This window comes from Strix aluco, chromosome 16, assembly GCF_031877795.1.
Source record: "Strix aluco isolate bStrAlu1 chromosome 16, bStrAlu1.hap1, whole genome shotgun sequence".
In the NCBI taxonomy this organism is placed as follows: Eukaryota; Metazoa; Chordata; class Aves; order Strigiformes; family Strigidae; genus Strix; species Strix aluco.
Window position 1 is genome coordinate 11,375,330 of NC_133946.1, and position 20,605 is coordinate 11,395,934.

A 20,605-nucleotide genomic window follows, 5' to 3' on the forward strand; every position below is an offset into this window, starting at 1 on the left:
ATGAGGAGACGGCCCCCCCCGCCGCCGCCGGGCGCCGCCATGTCGGACCGGCTGGGTAAACCCACCTGTCTCATCGTCGCCAGCGCCGCCGCCGCGGGTGAGACGCACTTGGGGGAAAGGTGTTGGGGAAACCCCCATCCCGCCGGGTCCCGCTTCTCCCTTCGGCGCGTCCCTCCGTGCGCGCTCCTCCGGCCTGTACAGCCCCCCCCACCCTGGTGGGGCCGCGCTGCGTGACCGGTTCCCTGCGTGTGGGGGCCGTTTTCACGCTCACGGGTGGTGTGTCCCCCGCTTTGCAGGCGTGACTGTGCTCTGCTTGTGTCGCCCTTTTGTCCTGGGCCGCGCCGGGCATAGGCGTCCCCAGTCTTTGGGCACCGTCCTGTCACGCGTGTCCGCGCCATGGCTTGTGTGTGTGCGAGTCGCTGAGCTGTGCAGACACGCGTGTATGCTCCCTGCTCTGGAGGGGAAGGTACCCACGCTGCTCCTGCTTGTGCAGCCGGCCTGTGCACAGCTGGGCTCGCTTTCCACAGGCCTGTCCCTCCGTGCCCAGCGTGAATACCTACCGTTTCCCCTCAGCACGAACCTGCGTCAGAGCCCACAGGCAGCTGGGCTGTGCTTTGTATGGGTCAAGCCAAATTCCCTTCGCTTCTGCCCTCCCTGTAACCCCCAAACCCGGACAAAGAGAATACCTGTATCCTGTATTTCTTAAGAGCTCACTTATAAGGAAGGCTGTGCATTTGATGCATCTTAAAATAACCCTCTGAAAATAGTGAGAGCTTTTAAGATGAGCAAAACCAACGTTGTGCCCTTTGCTAGATAAAATGAGCTACTGTGACTGGGATTAAAATATAGCTTTCCTTAAGTTGTTCGACTCTTTTTCAGGTGTGTCAGCCCAGTCCTTCCTTCACTGCTTTACACTGACTAGCTCTGCTTTTAACCTGCAAGTTGCAACTCCTGGGGTGAGTAAACATGGGCAATTACTGTGATTTCAGTCTGAAACTAATGGCTTTGATAAGAGGCAATTATATGAAACTTTTTTTGAGAGGTGTTCTATTGGCTTTACAGATTAAGGGACTTTTTTAAAAATTCTGTTTTCTTAATATTGAAGTGAATGCATGCTTCCTATAGTATGGTTCTGAACGTCTCTGTACAGTATCTGTCATCCACAAAGAGCAGAGGGAAAACTATTAGAAAAAGTACTTCAGTGGGGAAAATGGAAAACTTTGGGTTTTTGAGAGCTGAAGTATCACAAAATCCTTCAAGAACTGTAGTGGGTGTCTGTACGGTGATCCTAACCACAATCTTTGAACCGTGTTTCCCCTAGGGGAAGTCCATTGATTTTGTGGATGTGAACGAGAGCAACATGCGCTGGATACAGGACTTCCGTATGAAATCCTACGCAAACCCTGCCAAGTTGGAGTCGATTGATGGTGAGGGCTTTGCTGTTGGCCAGCGTGTCAGCTCCATTTATCACAGAAACAGATGCTTCTTAGTGTTAGGTCTTTAGGGAAGAACAACACAGAAAAAGTGTAAAACTTGTGTTTTAAGAGGAAGCCATGGCAACTACAGTTGCTATTCTTTTGTTTAAGAGCAAGTCCTGGTAACTACAGTTGTTATTTTCTTATCTTGGATTGGTAATTCTTTCTTATTATATATATAATCACACAGAATATATATATCCTCCCTCGTGTGTGTGTGTGTATATATATACAGGCTATATATTATTTTCTTAAATATTTTGCTAAAGTAGAAGCTAGCAGACATACTGGTTTTAAGCTTTGTCTGGGTAAGAATGTCTCATTAAAAATGTATATCCTTTGTCCTAAAAAGGACCTTTTTCTCTACTCCACATAGATCTGTTTGTTTCTTTAGCTCATTCAGTTTATACAGTTTTTGACTGAGTTGTAGTATTGTCTTAATTTTGTCAAATCTGAAATGGATTTAAGTTCGGGCTTTTTTGTTTGTCACTTGTATTGCAATTAGTTTATTCTTTCCTCCTTGCTAGGTGCTAGATACCATGCGTTGCTGATTCCAAACTGTCCCGGGGCTATGACTGACCTAGCGAACAGTGGGTACCTGGCTAAGATACTGCAGCACTTCAGCACTGAGAACAGTAGGTGAACATCATTAGATGTTTTGTTAAATAAAATAGTACTACTGTATGGCTTGTGTAAGACTGTTACCTTCCAGTTACTTAAAAATGTTTACATAGTTGAAGAGCATTCAGAACTGGAAAGAGTTGCTTTAGAGAAATGTATCTTCTCTTTAAAAGTATCCCCTTTATGTAAATGTATATAAAAAACACAGTAGCTTTTCGAGCTTGTGTCAGAGGAGGGTTCTCTGCCTTACAGTGATACAGACTCTCCAAGTCAGTGGGATTCAAGGCTCAGAGCCGAACGTGGGATGTACCAGGTTCATCATTAAGGCTGTAGTTAATCAAGACTTGTGTGTGCTTCTTGTTTACCATATGAGTCTGTGTTTTTGTCTTTGGTGCTGTCTCTGGACTTGGAGTTAACAGCTAGTAATATATATACTATATGTAGTGTAATTTTATTGGAGGAAGGCAACATGCTGTAACGTGAAGAATCTCACATTCATCTGTGTTTTGGCTATTTGGAGATGCTCATAACTGCTCAAAGATGCTTTGGTTTTTCTCTAGAGCCTATCTGTGCGGTTGGACACGGAGTTGCAGCTTTGTGTTGTGCCACCAATGAGGATAAATCCTGGGTATTTCAGGGATACAGCCTGACAGGGGTAGGTTGAGCTTTCACCTGACTTGTGCTGTCTGGGGGCTTTTTGCTGTGCAGGGGCCTGTGATTTCAGGTGATGGTGCTGGTGTTTCTGGTCTTATCCTACAATTTCCTACAAATACAAATCATTGGTCTGGTACCCTTGGTTTGTGTGCAAGATGTGGAGAGTTGTTGGAAAGGTGGCCCAACACCGAGTGCATGAAGGGATTGTCTCATTTAACTGTCATATGGAGTGTTTTCCTTGTGATTGTTCAGTAAATGTTAAACTGAATCAACAAAATGCTGGAAATTACTGCTGCGGCTCTTTGGATTCATAGTTGAAGGCTTTTAAGAATTACTTTTTTCGGTTTCAAGAATGCTGGAGGTAAGTTATATTTCTCAAGGGGCACTTTCATTTTGAAAGGTAGAGAAAGTTTTAGGAAAAAACACTGTTTGTACAAACTGGCTTGTCATTCAAAAAGTAGCCAGATATTGTTGATGTTTTGTTTAATGTACAGTCATATCTCTGACCTCGCAGACCATTATACAGCAGTTGTACCTGTGTGCCAAGGTGATGCAAACCTCTACAGTACAACTTCTAGGATTGAAAATTTACATGCAAAGTTAAGAAATTAAGTTTATGGGACTCACAAAAGCTGTTAATGTCTTGATATGCTTGTATTTGGCATTACAATCCATGATAAAATATTTTAAATAAGGCATGATGTGGCCTAGCTATAGTTGCTATGGAAACCATAAAATTCAATTTCCTCCTGCGCATATAGAAACTGAACTAAGTACTCTTAATTTTTCTCTCTTCATTTAAGCCATTTCCAATATTCATTCCAAAGCAGAACACTGTTATTTGGACTCTGCAAGTGGCACAGCATTTGTGTCCAACAGCCAAACAGGTCGCGCTTTCATGAGCTAATTGCACACATTGTTCAGTGTCCAGTTGTTGTGTAGAAATTGCCTGTGTCATTCTTTTTGTCTCACTTCAGAATTTTCAGTTTATTCCCTACAGAAAATCCATAGAAGCTGCTTGCAGTCATTTGATTTTATGCTTCATTTCTGTTTCATTTCCTGTGTATGGTTGGGAGAATCATAGTGGGAACAGAAAAATAAATTGCAGGGGGAAGTATGTGTTGGTTTTTCTTGGCCTTTTTTATAAAAAGCAAGACAGACTTACTTCCTTTTGATCTTTTTCAGCCCTCTGTGTATGAACTAGTAAGGCAGCCCAATTTTGCAAGTTTGTCCATTATTGTGGAAGACTTTGTGAAAGATTCTGGAGCTACGTTTAGCGGTATGTCACTCTCTTGTTGTCCAGGACTTCATGTTTTGGAAATGAATGTTTGTGTGCCAATTTTACACAGCTGAACAGGCTTCTGACAGGATATCTCATCTTGCATTCCCATTTATTCGATATAAATGAATACCCTTAATGAATATTCCAAAAATGCGTATTTTAAGAATAAACGCCACAATGCCACATGTGGAGGAGCGGGGCAGTACAGTACAGCTCACTGATCTCCGTGGTTGTTCATATTGTTTTACCCCATGGTAAAGATGAGGTGGCTTGTCCTGCTGTGAAGGAAGAACATGTGCTGCAGGGAAGGGTGTGTGCTGGAGAGTTGCCCTCCACCTGCAGACCCCCAGTCTGTGCCTGCAGGAGAATGTCTGCAAATGCTTCATTAATTAAAGCTGGAGGCACTATACTGAATGTTTTTGGTTGCTCTGATTAGTTGGCTTTTAGCATCAAGTATTTTACTCATAGCTAGATCTGGTTTTGTAGTATTTTCTTGTTCCGTTACTGGTCATCTCATTAATTATTATTAGTCAAAATGTAGGAGTTTGGATTTTGCAGTTCAAAGTCAAAGTTCTGTCCTGTGAGAGAAATTAAATCCGTTAAAGCACAGAAGCGTCCCTTTTTTCCTAGATTATTTCTGGATGTGCAGGGAAAAGTGTCATTTTCCATTACAGGCTGCAGTCTTGCAATAGTGAAGAGTGACAGGCAGAATTAAATAATGAGCTGTAAATGGCCCTATTCTTCAGTTGTAGCTGTCCTTCAGTCTCCTATTTTGTTAGGTAATTTTTTTAGAGCTTGTCCTTAAAGAGAGTGATGAGATGCCTGTGGTGTATTGAAGTCATATCCTTTATTTAACAGAATAGTGCCACCCATTGAATTGATACAGTCTGAGGTGGCTAGATTAGAGACTCAGCATTTGGCTTGGGTTTGCTAAGAAGAAATGCCACTATCTTACCAAATTGCTATATATTCTTTGTTTAATCCTCTTCCCTCTGTGCTACTGTCAGCCTGTTTGTGTTTAAATAGCATTTTTATGCTTTTTTGAATGAGCTGCTGCTGCCACCTTCTGCATAATGGGTTCAGTACTGACAGTTTAGAAGCTGCTGTCTCAGTGGTATCTGTTGTGTCACGTATGCTTGGTTGCAGTGGTGCTGACAAATTAAGAACAGGAGAAGCATGTGAGGTCTGAAGGCACTTAGCCTGTGTTTAGACAGTCAGTGATTGGGAGAGGGAGAAGAAAATAAGAGTAGTTCATTACGACAAAACAATGGCTCTATCTGGAATGAGATAACATAAAAATACTAGTTGGAGTACTGAACAATTGCTGGTGGATATTAATATGTTGGGGTATTATAATTGGCCAGAAAATAAGTATCTTCCTGCAGGCTCATTGTAGCATGGTGATTACAATTTTGGTGTCTTGCATAAGAAGAGTTTATATTGTATTGCAGGGTAATTACAACTTCATATACTTTGAAGTTTTCATTATGAAAATCTCTTGATATATGCACTTTACCCATCTGATGTTGAGTCAAGGTCCTGCTGTCCTTTCTGAGAAGGACTTTCTAGTGAAATTGTTTGAGAATTAGGGGTTTGAGATTGTCCCTGTCTGTTGGGATTATAGATCAGCGTGTCAGTCACCCAGCAAATTACCTGGTCAAAATAGTTATCTTTTGTGTTAGTTCTATCAGAGATGTGATACTGACACCGAAGTAGTGTCCATTAACACAATGCTTGTTGCTTTTTCTCCTGTCGTTAGCCAGCAGTCCGGATGCTGTACATGTCGTGCTGGACAGGCACCTGGTGACAGGACAGAACGAGAATTCCACTCTTCCTGCGGTCCAGAATCTTCTTATTCTTTGCAATGTTAGGTGAGGCAGTACGAGAGGTAAGAGCTAGGAACAGACAGTGGTGAGCATCTTGTAGTTTGGGGGATATTGTCCCTCAAAAGAACTTTTTCCCCTTGGTTAACTGCTGAAGTGCGTCATCTTTGTTTGATCATGCATGTCTTTTGGTAAAAGACATTTGTGATTATTAAAAAAACAATAAGGTAAAATGGTTTGGGAAATGCACAGCTATCTATCAGGACTGGTAAAGTAAAATGCAGAATAGGCTTCACTAAATGTTTCTGTTAAGAGAAACATTTCTTGTGTGTTGTTCTTTGTGCTTTGTCAAGCTAGCATTTAGTCAGCTATAGTTTAGGATTCTGGGAATGAATGGATTTAATTTCTTCAGTAATGGCCTGGCTGTTTGACTGTCTTTCATCTTGTCAGATAGAAGAACACATATAAATAACCACCAAAATCTTCTTTTGTTCAGGTGAATGTGTGTTAAAAGTCCTTTCCTGGCTGTGGACTAACAGGTCGTGTCATGTTTGGATGTGTTTCATTCAGCAGGAAATGAAGGAGCAGGTCTCTTTGCAGATAGGATGGATGAAGAGCCAGCAGGCTGAGGATTTTCTTGTCTGTTAACTGGATAAAACATCCCTTTAAATTTCTGGCCTGGATTATGATGTGACTGTGGCAGTGAAGTGGCAATGCCAGGTTTTGCATATATAGAATGGATGAAGGTTGTGAATGAGAAAACTTTGAAGTGCATCACACTTCAGAAGCAATTATGAAACCACCTTGCATTTTTGTTACTCCATCCTTTTTCACTGCTTCTCTCTAGACCCTTACTTTACAGATGTGGGAACTGTGTCTTGTTAAAATAAAAGAAGTTGGTGCTACGAATACAAGTTGCTGAAGCTGAAGACCCTACTCTAGGCTGACATTATCCTGATTGTTAGTAACTGCCTCAAAGAGCACTTGGAACTCTGAACCATCTGGTGTTTGTGTTTCAGATATCAAAATCTACACCTAGAGCTTCATGGAAATGCAATTTCAGATGCGTTCTCACCTTCCTTTTGGTAGGTCAAAGTTACTGCCTGAACTCTGAATGTGTCTGGGACACTTGGATATACTTGAAATAGGGTGGAAAATGCTTGGCTGAACTCTGAATAAAGCAGAATCAGTTGTCTGAAGGCAGCTCACTGTGGTGATCCTGTTAGCATAATGTGCCCTTGTTTTCTTCCTTGCCTGTTCACATTATTGGACTTCTGTTTAAAAAGTTTGCTCAGCTGTTTTTAAATGGTCTTCTGACTGGTTATTTGTTCTCGTTTGTGGTGCTTATGTTCTGAATTTTGTTCTCTCTGAAATGTTTGAAATATTTCTCTCTGGCGAGTACATTGCAGTTGTCTTGCTGGAATCTTATGGACAAAAGAAGAGGAAACATAGGCAGCTAATGTGGATCACAGCTTCTGAGGAACCAGCTGTAAGATGAAATCTGTCCTTCTCTTTCCTTCTGAGCAGCAGATGTGGCTTGAAGTTGAGCATGGAAAGGAATAATCAGACCAAGAATATTTTTCACTGTTGCAGGCTCAAGCATACTAAATCTATGGAAAAGTAGACAGATTAACGTTTTTCCTTCAGTCTTGGAACTGCGGGCAACACTTCTTCAGTGCTCTGTGAGGGAAAGGACCTTTGTGGTTGCATTTTTTTTTTTCTTAACAGGACAATATGATGTATTGGTTTATAACCAGTTGTCAAGCAGGTTAATTTTAGGTCCTTTCTGTAGAAATTCAGTTTCAGTTCTGTCTTAAGAATTCAGTGTGATTTTTTTTTTTTTAAAAAGATTTAACAGCTGTGGGATTGGTTGGGTCTTTTACTGTTATATTCTGGACCCCAGCTTACAGATTTTTTGCTTTGATAGAAATTAAAAACAGAATTTGAAATTGAAATTGGGCTTTGGTAGAAATTAAACTACCAAATAGCCTTTGATAGCTTAAATCTTCATTCCTGACAAGTTTTCTTAGGGATTTGTTGACCTCTGTCACCATCAGGGCATACTTTCCATCTGGATTTTGTAGTGAGCTGTCCACTGAAATGATGTGGAAAGATTGTGTATTTGTATTGCAGTAGTATTTGGAATTGGGGTCATTTTGTGTTGAACATTGTGCACCTACAGCAAGGAGATGCACTCTGCCACCAAAAGCTTCACGCTTCATGCCCTGGACTCCACTGATTGCCTGAGCAGGGAACTTAGCGGGGCTGAGTCGGGTCTCCAGGGGTCCTGGAGGAGTTGAGTGCAACTGATGGGGCTTCTGAGGTGAGGGAGCTTTGCCACACCTGATCGAACCCCTGACTGCAGCTGCAAAGTGAATCTTGTTTCTGAAGTGGTTGTCTGAGAGGCTCCAAGTCTGTATTACCTTTGAGGCTGTGCGTCCGTGTGATTCTGTCAAAATCACTAGACCTTTTGTTGCCTGCCTGCAAAAATAGAATACTGCTGTCTACCCCGTGTCCTGTGTTCATTCCTTAATTGTGAAGTTCTGTCCAGGCTCACTGATGAGCTGCCAGGTGAACAAACAGTATTCAGACCACTACAGGCTTTGATCAATTCCCTGTTGTACTGTTTTCCTTATTCTGTGGCAGTCAGGCCCTGTTGGAACTGCTTTGTGCCTGTTTCAGGAAGTACACTGATGGACGAAATACACTGCCTCTAGATTTTTGTAACACTTCCTTCTTCCCATATGGGAGCAGGTAAAGAGGAGTTACTGTGTGTATCTTCATTCTTTCACATCTCTTGTGCATTTTTTATCTCCTCAGTAATTTAAACTGTCCCCAGTGTTGAAGCTGTTCTTGCAAAATAGAGGGAGAATTGCATGATCCTGCAGAAAGTGTCAGGAGAGGTGATGTGTGTGCGCCTGCAGCTTTCTGATGGGGAGAGAAGGATGTGGGCTGTGTGGATGTGACCCAACTTCCAGCAACAAAGCCAAATGACTTTGGTAAAACAACCTCTCTCATGTGGATGGTGGACTAGCATTGTGCGATCTTTAAAAATTACACTGGCAAATTGTGAGCAATTAGTGGAAGTTTTCATACCGTATGACCAGTTTTACCCAAGGATTGGAAAAAAAATCATTCTCAAACTGGGAAGGAAAGATCAAATTGAAGTAGAAAATATGTGAAGCTGTGTAACATCATGCCAGATACATTCAGGAAAGTTTTTATTCTGTTTATTTGGGGTGGGTGTTATATCAGTAGATTAAAATGTGAAGACAGTATCCGTAACTTTTGCTCATTATAGTTTGACTTTGCCATATGCATACAGAATTAATTGCATTCAGTCTGCTTCATCAAGAATGATATATATATGTATAGGGAGTTCATGGTAAGTTTCATTTAATTCTTCATTCAGGAAAAGCTTTCAATGCAGCAGTAAGCCCCTTGACTCTGCAAAACTCTTCAACAGTTCATCAGGCTATTTCTAGTTTTTACTTATTTTGAAAGGAGTTAAAAGCAGCAGGGTTGAAGTACAGGCTTCAAAGGCAACAGTGTATCTGTGTCTTGAGGTGTTGTAGCATACTAGCCTGCTTTAGTTCCTTGCTAATTTTGATCTACAAATGTAACCTTTGAGATTTTTTTAATCTTAAAACACATCAACTAAAATAATGAAGTAACATTACAGGAGGAGTAATGATTTTTGGGTAAGTCTAGCATTTTAAACTTCCTGTGTGAAGAATTTGAGTGCCTCAGTTTGTATCTTTTGTACCTTGTGCTGGGCTTTCTTCCTGGTCAAACTGGGAAGAGACTAGTGAAGTATCACATCCCTGGCACCCGAGCAGTGATATTTATCCTGAGTTTATTTTCCAGCACTTGACTTAGAATGTCATGCCTTAAAATGGCGTGTATTCTCCCTGGCTGTAAGAATACAGTGTGCTCAGACTGTTCAGTGGCTCAATTTTAAATACTTTTCTTGCCTAATTATGCATAACAAGGCTGTGACAAATAGCAGCTGGGTTTTGGGGGGGTGTTAGCACAGATGAGAAATGTTGCTTCTTATTGCCTAGTGTCTTAGCTTGTGGTAGAGTTTGTGTTGTCTCTGCTCCACCACCATGTGTGCTAATCCTTAGCTTAAAGTTAATTTGAATGTAAAGATACATGTTTATGATCCCTCTAGTGATCTGGGTTAGAAATCACCAACTTGAACTGATGAGAAATCTGCTAGAGGCAGTATCAGGAGGCCTCAAAACATGCCAGCTCTTGACATATTCATTTAGCAGGTGTTCTGCAGTGTGGTGGTTTTCCCCTCTACCTGGCTGAGCGTAGCAATTTGAGCACGGCAGGGAGGACGAGCATTTGGCAATGCTTGCAAATGCTTGGTGTTTTGCTGTCTTTGTGATCAGTTGTTTATAGAGGATTCTGGCATTTAAACCACATGAACAGGCCCTTTTGTCCCAGAGCCAGAAACTGCTTCTCAAACAGATTGAAAGCTTAAAATTCTGGAGACTTTCAACCCACACAAATCCTGATTGTTTCAGTGTTGTGTTCTGGAGGGCTTGGTTCTTTCGCCCTAGGGGTGTTATCAGCCAGGCTTATTTCCTTGGAAATCTGTTCCTGGTAACATCCAGCTGCTGATTTTTTTTTAATTTAAGGAACCACACACATGAGTGTTAAATCTTGTCTGGGCTTAATGCATGGGAGCATATTCTGTACTTTCCTCTGAAGTTCTTATGGGCAGACATTGAAGTATCTGTTAGAAACATCAAATGCTTCTGCAGTGGAGCAGAAACATTTGTGGGATGAATCCAGAGGGACAAGGGGCTATCTCAAACGATTTATCCCTAGGATAATCTTTATAGCAGTTGGCTCACAGCTGAACTTCAAGGTCCCTTCCAACCCAAACGCTTCTGTGATTCCTGTATTGCACCCCCACAAAGGATTTCTTCACCAGAAAGACCACACATATCACTGTGCATCCCAGCACCACACTCACCACTAAAGCTGTGTAGTTGGTCCCTGCAGGGAAGAAAGGAAAGGTAGAGAACCTCTTTAAGGTAATGGGAGCCTTTACTGGCAGTTTTACACATCAGTTGTAAAGAGGGAGGCTCAGAACACTTGCAAACTGATGCAGCAGTTGGAGTGAGCCCCAAGACCTGCTGTGAGCGTGACCTCAATTTTCATACTTTTTACATTTTAATTCAACTTAAGTCTTGGCTGTAACAATAATAAAAAGGTCTTATTTCTAGTTTGATTGATGTAATGTTTACAGGGCAAAACAGATTAATAAGTGACATGAAAGATGATGAGGAATGGCCAAATCCCCAGCAGCTTGGGCTTTGATCATGAGTCCTCTCTGCTACCATACCTCCCCTATAGCGTGATACTGTAGCTGCAGTCAGGGGAGGTAGCTTAGATCCTCTGAATTCAGAGAAGGTGTCAGAGACAACTTGGGCAGACTCAGTTTTTCTGTGAACCGTTGTCTCTTCAGAACACATAACAAAGCATTTGCTTGTTTTAAGGGATTCCTTACAGGATGTTTAAACTCAGTCCTTGTCACTGCCTGCAGCTGATGGTTGTTAGGCATACTAGCACTCCGTTAGTGTATTAAAATGTTTAAATAAGATCCTTTTTCTGGAACTTCCACAGTATAATCTTTTAAAAAAATAAAAAAAATTGAACCTTCTGCTTTATTCATCTTGGGTGCTGTGTGATAAGCTCTGCTGTTTGATTCTGGGTATCAGAGTGTTTTTCTGTTTAAATTGTGGTATGTTCTGTTGCTGATGAAAGTGCCCTTTTGGCTTTGTACAGGATTGTCTGCTTTCCTCAGTGTGGACTGCTGTCAGCTTTGAGCTCCCTTTAGGCTCTTGCAGCCCCAGCAGTGACAATTAACTGAGAATTGTTGGGCTTTGCTTGTGTGCTTGCCCTAAACAGCAGCAGTGAGCCAAATGGGGTAATCCTGGTAGGACAGATTTCCACTGCTCTGTGAGAAATTACCTGGCTGCTGTACCTGTTGTACTGCTGTCCCAGAAGGCTACACCCGGTGTATTGTGTCCTCTGCACGGCTAGAGTGTTCTCGGCAGGAAAATGTTTAATACTAGTAAGAAATAAAAGGAGTTTTATGGCAAATGCAGACTAGTATGTCTGTAGGGCATTTCATTTCAGCTTGAGGGTTGGTGTGTTCCTGCAGTTCCCCTGGCTGGGATCTCCATGCTGTCCCCTAGGATGCAGAGGACAATGTCAAAAGGACCTGTCATCCTGCCGGGACCTCTGGGGCGCTGCTTTCTCCTCTGTAGGGCCAATGCATCAAAACAAGTACCAGAATAAATGGAAATGACTCTTTGATCCTGATTTGCTTTAAAATTTCAAATGGTACTGGTCAGATAGTCTGGCTTGTTTAATGGAGTCTGTAAGAGCCTACAATGGCTGTATTTGATAATCCTTATAAATTAATCTCTGAGGACTAATTTTAAGTGAAATTCTATGTTGGGAGGCTAAAAATAAAGGAATGCACTTACTATGTTGGTTTTGTGGACCTCTGTTCTCCTGTACCTCTCCTCTTGCACTTTTGTTTCAAGAACACAGGAGGTACTGAGAGCAGCTGTTGGGAGCAGCAGCCTGTCTCCCTCAGCAGAGCGGGTCGTGGAATGCAAGAGGGAGATGAAAGAGGAACGAAAAGGTTTTCCACACACACCCCTCCCCGCCCCCTGCTTTGCGTGTTTGCATAGAGCTGGGTTGAAATGGGAGAGCTGCCACCACAGGGGAAGGTTGATCGCTTTGCGTTTGTGCTCATCGGCTAGTTCCTGCTCCGAATCTTGAGAAGAGGAGCCGTGGGATGTTGCAGCATCCCCACGAGGTGGTGGTGCTGCTCTATACAGACCTTCGCGCTCTTCCTCAGCCACCAGCAAACTCCATCCCTGAACACCAAGTGCAAAGATGTTGGTTTCCTCTTGTGAATTCCCGAGGAAGATGGGCCTGCCCCTCCTGGGTACCTGGGCGGGGCAGATAGGCTGCAGCTGAAAGAGGGAGGAACCTGGGACACCCCCAAGGGCTACACTAGCACAGAATATATATATATATTAACAGAGTGCTGCACACTAAGCTCTGCTGTATGCAACAAGCTCTTTCTGTGGCTTCCCAGCAGTCTGCGGCCATAGAGTCTGCTTTCCCATGCTGCTGCTTTTCTTAGGAGGATGAGGGCAGCGTAGTTAGAAATCTTGTCATCAAAGCCTCAATCCTTTGTCATCTCCTAAAACATCATGCGCTAATGCTACCCTGCATGCTTTCTCCTCAGCATCATCTGTTACTAAACCATTTTTCTCCCCAAAGTTCTCCACTTTGCAGTTTTTCTTTGTGTAAAGCCAAGGGCCAACCCTGAATTGTAGCAGATTCTTTTAAGTTGTTCGTTTCTAATCTTGAACAACTGAATGAAATCTAAATAGGTGTGCTGCCACTGTAGGTGAGTTTGAGCCTGGGGAGTGCTCTGATCTTTTGATCTAGATCAAACACCAGCAATATAAACTGGGGTCATGTATCCCTGGGAGTAAGAGACAGGACTTGGGCTGCTCAGGTGCTGCAGAGGTGAAGCTGAATTCTTGGCTGAGGCACAACATCCCCAGCCATCAGTGCAATGTAATGCCAGTCTGAGTGTCAGACTGCCTCAGAGTGGTGTTGACTGGAGCAAGGTAAGAGTCCTCTCTGCTCCCTAGAAATGCTACATTTCATTGGACAAAACTGCTTGGAGGGTGCTGTGATTGTGTGAATTTCACAGGATGAATAGGAGACCCCTTTGCAAAGACTCGCTTTGCATGATCCAAATACATCTGAGCTCAGACTGTAACCTTGATCCCAGTGGTAAAGCAAAAACAGAATCAAAAAACAAAACTTCGGATTGTAAGCTTCCTTCAATTATGCTGAAATCAAAATTGAGCAGCAGAGCCCACAGCAGCCTCTAACAATCCCCACCCTGATGGAATTGGGACCATTAAACCCAGAAGCCTGCCAGGGCCTCCTGCAGTTGCTGTTTTCCCAGGGGGATGTTCACAGATGCTGTGCAGAGACCCTCTGTGAGGCCCCGTGTGTACAACCCTGAGGGGTATAAAAACAGACTTGTGACTTTTTGCTTCTATGCAAATTGTGTGACATACCAACTGAATGTCCTTGGGGATACATTTACCTGTTAAAGTGAACTGTAGAGGAACAGAGCTCAGAGCCTTGCTCCCTTGTGCTCCTGAAGCATCGTATGGATGGATCTCCTGCGTCCAAGGCTTGGCTGTCAGGGTCACCGTTTGCCTTGGGAAATCGTCAGCTCTTTGTTCCACAGGATATATCCCATCGTATGTCCGAGCACAGCCTTCCGGAACCAGGAGGAAGACAGAGCTGAAACACAGGCTTGGCCTTTAGCTGTCCGCTGGGAAATCGTGAGAACCTGATCACCCTGCCTCAAAGAGAGTTAGTTTTCACCATAACAGGTGAAAAGGATTTTGCTTGCCAATGGAAGTATGCAATATGGAAAACAAACAATAATGCAACACAGGTAGAGCAAATTCGTGAGATATGTGAAATTAAATTTATGCAAAGCATACAGACAGAATGAAGAGAGAAACAAAAGTAAAAAGGAGAATACTGGTGTTCTTTCAGACAACGGTTATTGTTGATCTAAGGAGAAATTATCTAGGAGGACAAAACCTATCTGGTATGCCTCAGTTTCAAGACAGGTTGGGATGTCCGCAGAGGAATCCTCTCCATGTACGTTAGTTCAAGGAGGAATGGTTGTGCTGCCAAATCTCTGTTCCATTGTTTTCCAGTATCAAAGTAGTTAAATTCATATAAAATAATTGGGCAGAATCATATCATAAAGATAAAATTATATTCCATGGCTCCTCAGAGCTCAGCAGTGTCTTCCTGCTTTTTGCCCTTGGACTGGCTGCTTTACCTGGCTTGTCCCTCCAAAACTTCCTGATCCTTTTACTTCCACGTAAGCTACAGTAAAGCTCATTTGATCTGAGCTGCCAATGAATTAATAGTTACTTAAACTACTAATCAGTTCTAATCCTATTCTAACATTTATCATATGCTATTTCCTATATTGTCTCATACTACATATTATTTATAGGTCTATTCAGGCTGCATAGTAAATCTGAAACTGTGAGCTGTGTGCTTTGATTTTAATCCCCAATGCCTCAAGCCGTGCCGTGGGCTGGGCAGTGGTTCATGGGGCTCAGCCTTGTCGCAGAGCCCCGTTTGGTGTCAGGATGAGAGCAGGAGGCCCCAAGCCTGGCCAGTTCCTGGCCGGGGACAGCTCTAATGTACTACTGAAGTGTTGGGTGCCTGCACTGGGGCATCTCTTCAGTGCAGGGACTGTATTTTGTTTTTTAGACATCTGTGTGTCAGAAACCCCTCCAAGGGGGCTCTTAGCTCTTACCCATGTACCCTAAGGAATGAATAATCAAATGGGCCATAGGGAGACCAGAGCTGAATTTGGGATTATCTGTCTTCTATTTTTTTAATTAATTTGCTACAAATTGCACTTTTATGTTGAACGCATTTTCCACAACTTTGTACTGAATATGACAAACACTTAACCAGGAAGAAGCAAAATCATTGACATTGGTTATTTCACATTTTCTCTTTGAAATATAAGGTATTTCAGCTTTTTCACTTCCATTTACCCTGCTGCTTGTATGTCCCAAATTTATTTTTTTCAGATTTGCATGTTTTGTGTGTGGGTTTTTTTCAATTCTGTGAGCAAACCAGAAATCACATACTTGCCAGCTGTATTCTGTGCTCCCAAGCTAAATTGCACAGTCTGTTAAACAAAGTTTGCTTTCTCCATTTCTGCCACTTATTTCCCTGCCTGAGAATTACAATGATAATGAGTTCAAAATGTCCGTTTAGATCATTTGCTGAGCTTTGATTACACTCTGCTGGTTTTGGAGGCTCTGATAATTAATGTTTTTCTCTTGCAGGAATACTCCAGGATTCTGATATGTGCTAAGATCTCTGATGCCAGGCACTACTTGCACAGAAACTTACGGAATCCCACTGCATAGGCAAGACCCACACGTACAGAGAAGATACAGCACTGTTTCCTCTTGGAATTTGGAAATGGAGGATAGAATGAACGTCCTTTTCCAGCCTGGTATGCCAGCAGACTCATAGGGTGTATTTGCACTCTCCCTGCAGTTGCAGGAGGTGTCCATGAATGCAAATGTGGCCTTGCCTAAGGGGGTCTCCCTGTCTCGCTCGCCTGTATGTTATTGACAGTGTTGCTCTGACAGTCCCCCCTGAAGTCAGGCCTAGCCCTGCTCAGCTTAACGCAGAGAAATTCCTGCTTTGTTTGAAGTGTGGGGTCTCTCCCCCTGACTGCCTCAGAGGGCGAACTACAACCTTACACATACGTGTGGTTTGTAACACTCTGGGGCCTTAACCTAAGTGCTGCTGTTTCAACTACAGCTGGAGGAAGCATAGTGCAGAAGTTTGCTCTGTGAGGAAGGGGAATGATGGCAGCTCTCTGTGCTGGCTCCTCTCCTGGCCTGGGGCTGGGGCAGCCCATCTTGTGGGGAGGGCCTTGTAATTGGGCTCTGATGTAGAGACTTTCTGGCCCAAGGGGTTGGAAAGGTTTAGTCTTCATGGCTGGGAAGTATTACTGTCTCTGGGTGCGTTTAATAAAGGGCAAGGGCATTTTAAAGTGTGTGTATTGGTTCTTTGGGGTTTCCAATCACACACACGTTTTTATTTGCCCCTACTTGCTGAGTCTGAGCTTATCCTTGTGGCTGTGATAGCTAAAAACCTTTCTGGGAGACAACACTCATCTGCTCCTGATTTCTTAATCTGAGGAGGTATGGGGATCTGGGAAGCCACTAGAAGGGGTTTGTAAGCTGGATTCAGGTGGGATCCTGGGAGAGCGCTCTTCATCTCCTGAAGAGAGATGAAACTGACAAAGAGTTACGGGGTAAAGCTGCTTTGTGTGGCTGCATAAACAGATGTATAGGCTGAAGGTTGATGTGGTTGTTGGGTTTTTGCTCCATTTCAGAATGGATATGGACTTTGTGACTTAGCCACATGCATCAGCCACCTCACATCTAGCTTGTGCTGAAGAGAAGCCCCAGTGCCAAAGTGGGAAACTGCAGCTGCTTCCAGAGCAGGTAAGGGATCCTCTGATAGTGAACATTTTAGGCATAACTTGTCCATCTCCAGGCCCCTCAGCTCTTGAGGGGACCATGTGTCTATAGGTAATCAGAGTAAGGTTTGACTGTTACTGAGGCACATTTTCCTGCCTCCTCTTCCCCTTTCACTGCAGTATTTTATTGTCTCTTGAGCAACTTTTGGTATGCTTCAGAGTTCTATTTGAACCCCACAGTGTTACTGACCCTGGCCAGCTGTGTCCCTGCTACGTGAGGTGACAGATCCAATGGCTCTGCAGGTGGTGTGAGGGTGCAGGGCATTTGCCTCATTTGAGAGGAAGAAGGGGTATTTCTTGCAGAGGCTCAGTGTCTCTGACTGCCCAGCTTCACAGCAGCAAACCCCCAAATTCTGGTGCCTGAATTCCCACCCTGCCATGGTGCGAGACTGGTTGCTCAGAGTTGTGAGGTGTTATCGGCTCAGCAGGGCTCAGGACACACGATTCCAGAGCAGAAAGCTTTTACTGGGATCCTCATTCCCCAAGTGACCAACTTTGATCATCAGTATTTTAGGGCTGATTGGGAGATATTTTTAGAAAAATTGTTGGTTCCTTTCTGATTGAGAAAGTTCCAGGACAAAGAGGCTTTGGGGAAAGTGAAAGGGCAGCAATTTGTCAGACAGCCCTTGCCTGGAAAAGATCAGTCCAGCACGTTTATCACTTTGAGCTACCAGTTCCCTGTGTGACAGTAAGGAGGTGGGTACCCTCTTTGAAGACTTCCTTGCGTGCTCATCCCACGACGGTTCATCCCTGTCACTGACAGGGCTTTTGTCCTAGTAATCATGACCCAAAATCCAGGATGTAAGACACAATATAAAATAATGACATATACACACGATGGCATTTGCATTTTGAAGTCTGTTGGTGTGTGCTGGCAACCTACACAGGGGCTTTGGCTAAGCAATGAGTCCATAATGCCACATGCTTGGAGAAGTCTAAGGAGTCTCTATTGGAATTCTCTGAGGGAAAGATGTAAAATAGGTTAAATTGAGAAGGGACCCACCTGAGTTGTGTTCTCCTGGGAGGAGGACTCCAAGCTGTAAGAGGATCCCAGGTATGAGGGGCACATAGGGAATGTGCTGCCCTAGGGCAGCAGGATTATCCACAGGGGAGAGACCAGGTGCCTTCCAGGCATTCCCTGAGCTATTTAGTAGCCACAGAGATCAAGGGGACCACTTTGTGATGGGAATGACTTGATTGCCAAGTGAAGTGCAGGGTGGAGGGGTCTGGCAGGTGGGCTTATGTTGGTGGCTTCAATCCATGGACCAAAATAGCTGTTTCCTCTGCTCTGGGCTATTTCAGGGTTTGGAGCTGGCCTTTGCACAGAGGTCTTTGGGCTCCAATTGGCACAACTCACCCAACCTCAGTGGGGAGGGGAGGCTGGCAGTTTGCCAGGCATGTGATGATATTAAATTGTAAATGAGAGAGAGTCCAGACAGCTGCGCTCTGCATTGCAGGTCAGCAGAGGAGTCAGAGCTGTCGATGGTCGTTATTGAAAGGCGGGCTAAAGATTCACAGGGGTTGGAGGTGATTCAGTTAGTGGTTGTGTCCATGAATCTTCATGGTGCTAGAGGAGAGTGCCAGGCAGGCAGCAGTGTCAGAAAAATAAAACAAACCCACTTAAAAACTCTGTAAGGCACCTGGTAGGACTGGGGAGAAGATGTAAGCAGCCCTCAGGTGAATGAGTTTGGATTTTATTTTTTTTTAAGAAAAAAAGTAGCTTGCCAGAGGTGACATCAAATGTTGCAGTGTGACACTGCACCTGGACGTGTGGGTCATGTTTGTCTACGTAAGGTGTCTGGAGGAGCTGGGTATCAGACACCTGCTGACCTGTGCTGTGTGTGCAAAAACCAAATATACAGGTAATGGGGAAGAAAACATTTTTTAGGCAGCCTGAAAGGACAGCAGCAGTCCATCTGGAGAATGTAAGTTAAGAGGGTAACCTTGGATTCTTTTGATTGTTGTCTACTTTCTAGTTCTGTTTGAAAGGACTGCATCTTCATAAACATGTGTCTTCCCCACTGACTTTTCAGTGACAACTAACACTTCTGTTTCTGAAGAGTTATACACAACATGTAAAGACCTTTTGGGGGGTTTAAACTGATGCTGCTTTGCTGATTTCAGTGGAGCTCTACCTGTATTCACCAGGTGTGGCTCAGCAGGTCTTCCTGAGAAGACCTAATACAGAAGTCCTGTGAAATAGGAGAATATGTACTCTGCAAGCAAAGTGGGAGGAAGGGGACTGGATTGCAAAGGATTTCTGGAGCAGGATTAGTCCCTAGATAACCACCATTCCTTTGGGCTGTGTTCCTAGGAGCCAGCCTTTGTCCAGATGAAATGAGTTGGTTTTGGCAATGAGAGAAGAAGCTTCTATATCAAAAACTACTGTCAAATCCAGCTACTTCTGGATCTGACCCTTTGTCAGTAGTGGCTAAAGCCTAGGACAGATGCAGAGAAATGGTTGTACATCAGGTGCAGATGCACAGCTGAGCTGTTTCAAGAAACTGGCATGTAGCTCTCTGTTCTTATGCAGAAAATATGTGTTGGTGCTCCAGGGCAATCTGACAGCACTGCATTGCTTTGGAATTATTTTTTTTAAATGACAAAAAGGTATGAATCTCAGGAGAATGGCTCAGCTGAAGGAATCAACAAAAATATTCCTGTTGATGCCAATGGGCTGGTAAACGCGAAGTCCAGACAGGCGATCCTTCTGTGTTGCATCAAGAATGGAGCTGGTATGAAGACTGACCAGCCAGGGTCAGGGCTAACTTGGGTAGCTCAGCTTCATGCAGCTTCTCTGCTGTATAATCATGCCTGAACCCTTCCACCTGTAAGAATGCAGTAGCAGCCTAAAATACCTCCTAATTCCTTTGCTAAGAAGTCAGGCATTAGGACATGCTTGCCTTGGTTGTAAGACAAGCTGTGGCAGGCTGAGAATCATTCAGCTATCCAGGTGAAGTTAGAGACTGTAGAGAGCTTACCACCTGTCAGTGAACGTGAGGAAGAAAGATCTGGTTTTGAGGGAGACCAGCAACAGCCGCACAGGCCTCTCTCTACAGCAGGTCTGTATTTGCCACTTCTACAGCCCCAGATCTTCCTCTTCAGAATATGGGAAATACTTGAGCTCTTCATCACTGACATTGTGTTTAATGTTCACAAGTAGGCTTGTTGCTGTGGGGAAGTATTTTTGTCCGGCTGAGGATCCTCATCCTACCTTGTTCATCTGTTCTGATTATTGTAATAGCAGTTGTTAGAGAACACGTTGAAGTGCCTGCTCATGAGTTGTGTTGCCTTTCAGAAGTCATCTCTGGTTGCTCTGGCTTGCCATGGGCCTCAGTGGTCTGTCATTTCTACAGCTGTCAGTCTCACAATGGTGCTGTGCAGCTTTATTAAAGCTGTCCCAGGGAGTGCTGATTCTGCACTGATTTGCTTGCCTGAGAAAGTCATGACTTCATGCTTTTGTAACTGTTAACAGTTGGAGCCAAACTTGCCTGTCTTGGAAAGTGTGGTCTGCTAAGAGGCTAGACCTCTCCTTGTCTCATATTCTGGAACAGAAAACAGATGTTGAGAAAGC

The 20,605-nt window shown here is 43.6% G+C and overlaps 1 protein-coding gene across 7 annotated transcripts in view; it reads left to right on the forward strand.

Annotated features, from left to right (window-relative positions):
• Nucleotides 1-20,605, forward strand: part of GATD1 (glutamine amidotransferase class 1 domain containing 1) — a 26,365-nt gene continuing 5,760 nt past the window's right edge. The window contains exons 1-10 of one of the 7 annotated variants that reach the window (XM_074842179.1): nt 1-97; nt 880-956; nt 1,322-1,427; nt 2,003-2,110; nt 2,657-2,751; nt 3,936-4,029; nt 5,792-5,903; nt 6,426-6,940; nt 15,818-15,990; nt 16,885-16,996. In XM_074842179.1, the coding sequence (XP_074698280.1) occupies nt 1-97; nt 880-956; nt 1,322-1,427; nt 2,003-2,110; nt 2,657-2,751; nt 3,936-4,029; nt 5,792-5,903; nt 6,426-6,435 (699 nt within the window). In that variant the 3' untranslated portion in view covers nt 6,436-6,940; nt 15,818-15,990; nt 16,885-16,996. Of the gene's footprint in view, nt 98-879; nt 957-1,321; nt 1,428-2,002; nt 2,115-2,636; nt 2,752-3,553; nt 3,889-3,935; nt 4,030-5,791; nt 5,921-6,425; nt 8,363-15,817; nt 15,991-16,884; nt 16,997-20,605 lie in introns of those variants that run through there. The other 6 variants (XM_074842176.1, XM_074842181.1, XM_074842182.1 and 3 more) reach the window with 6 other exon arrangements.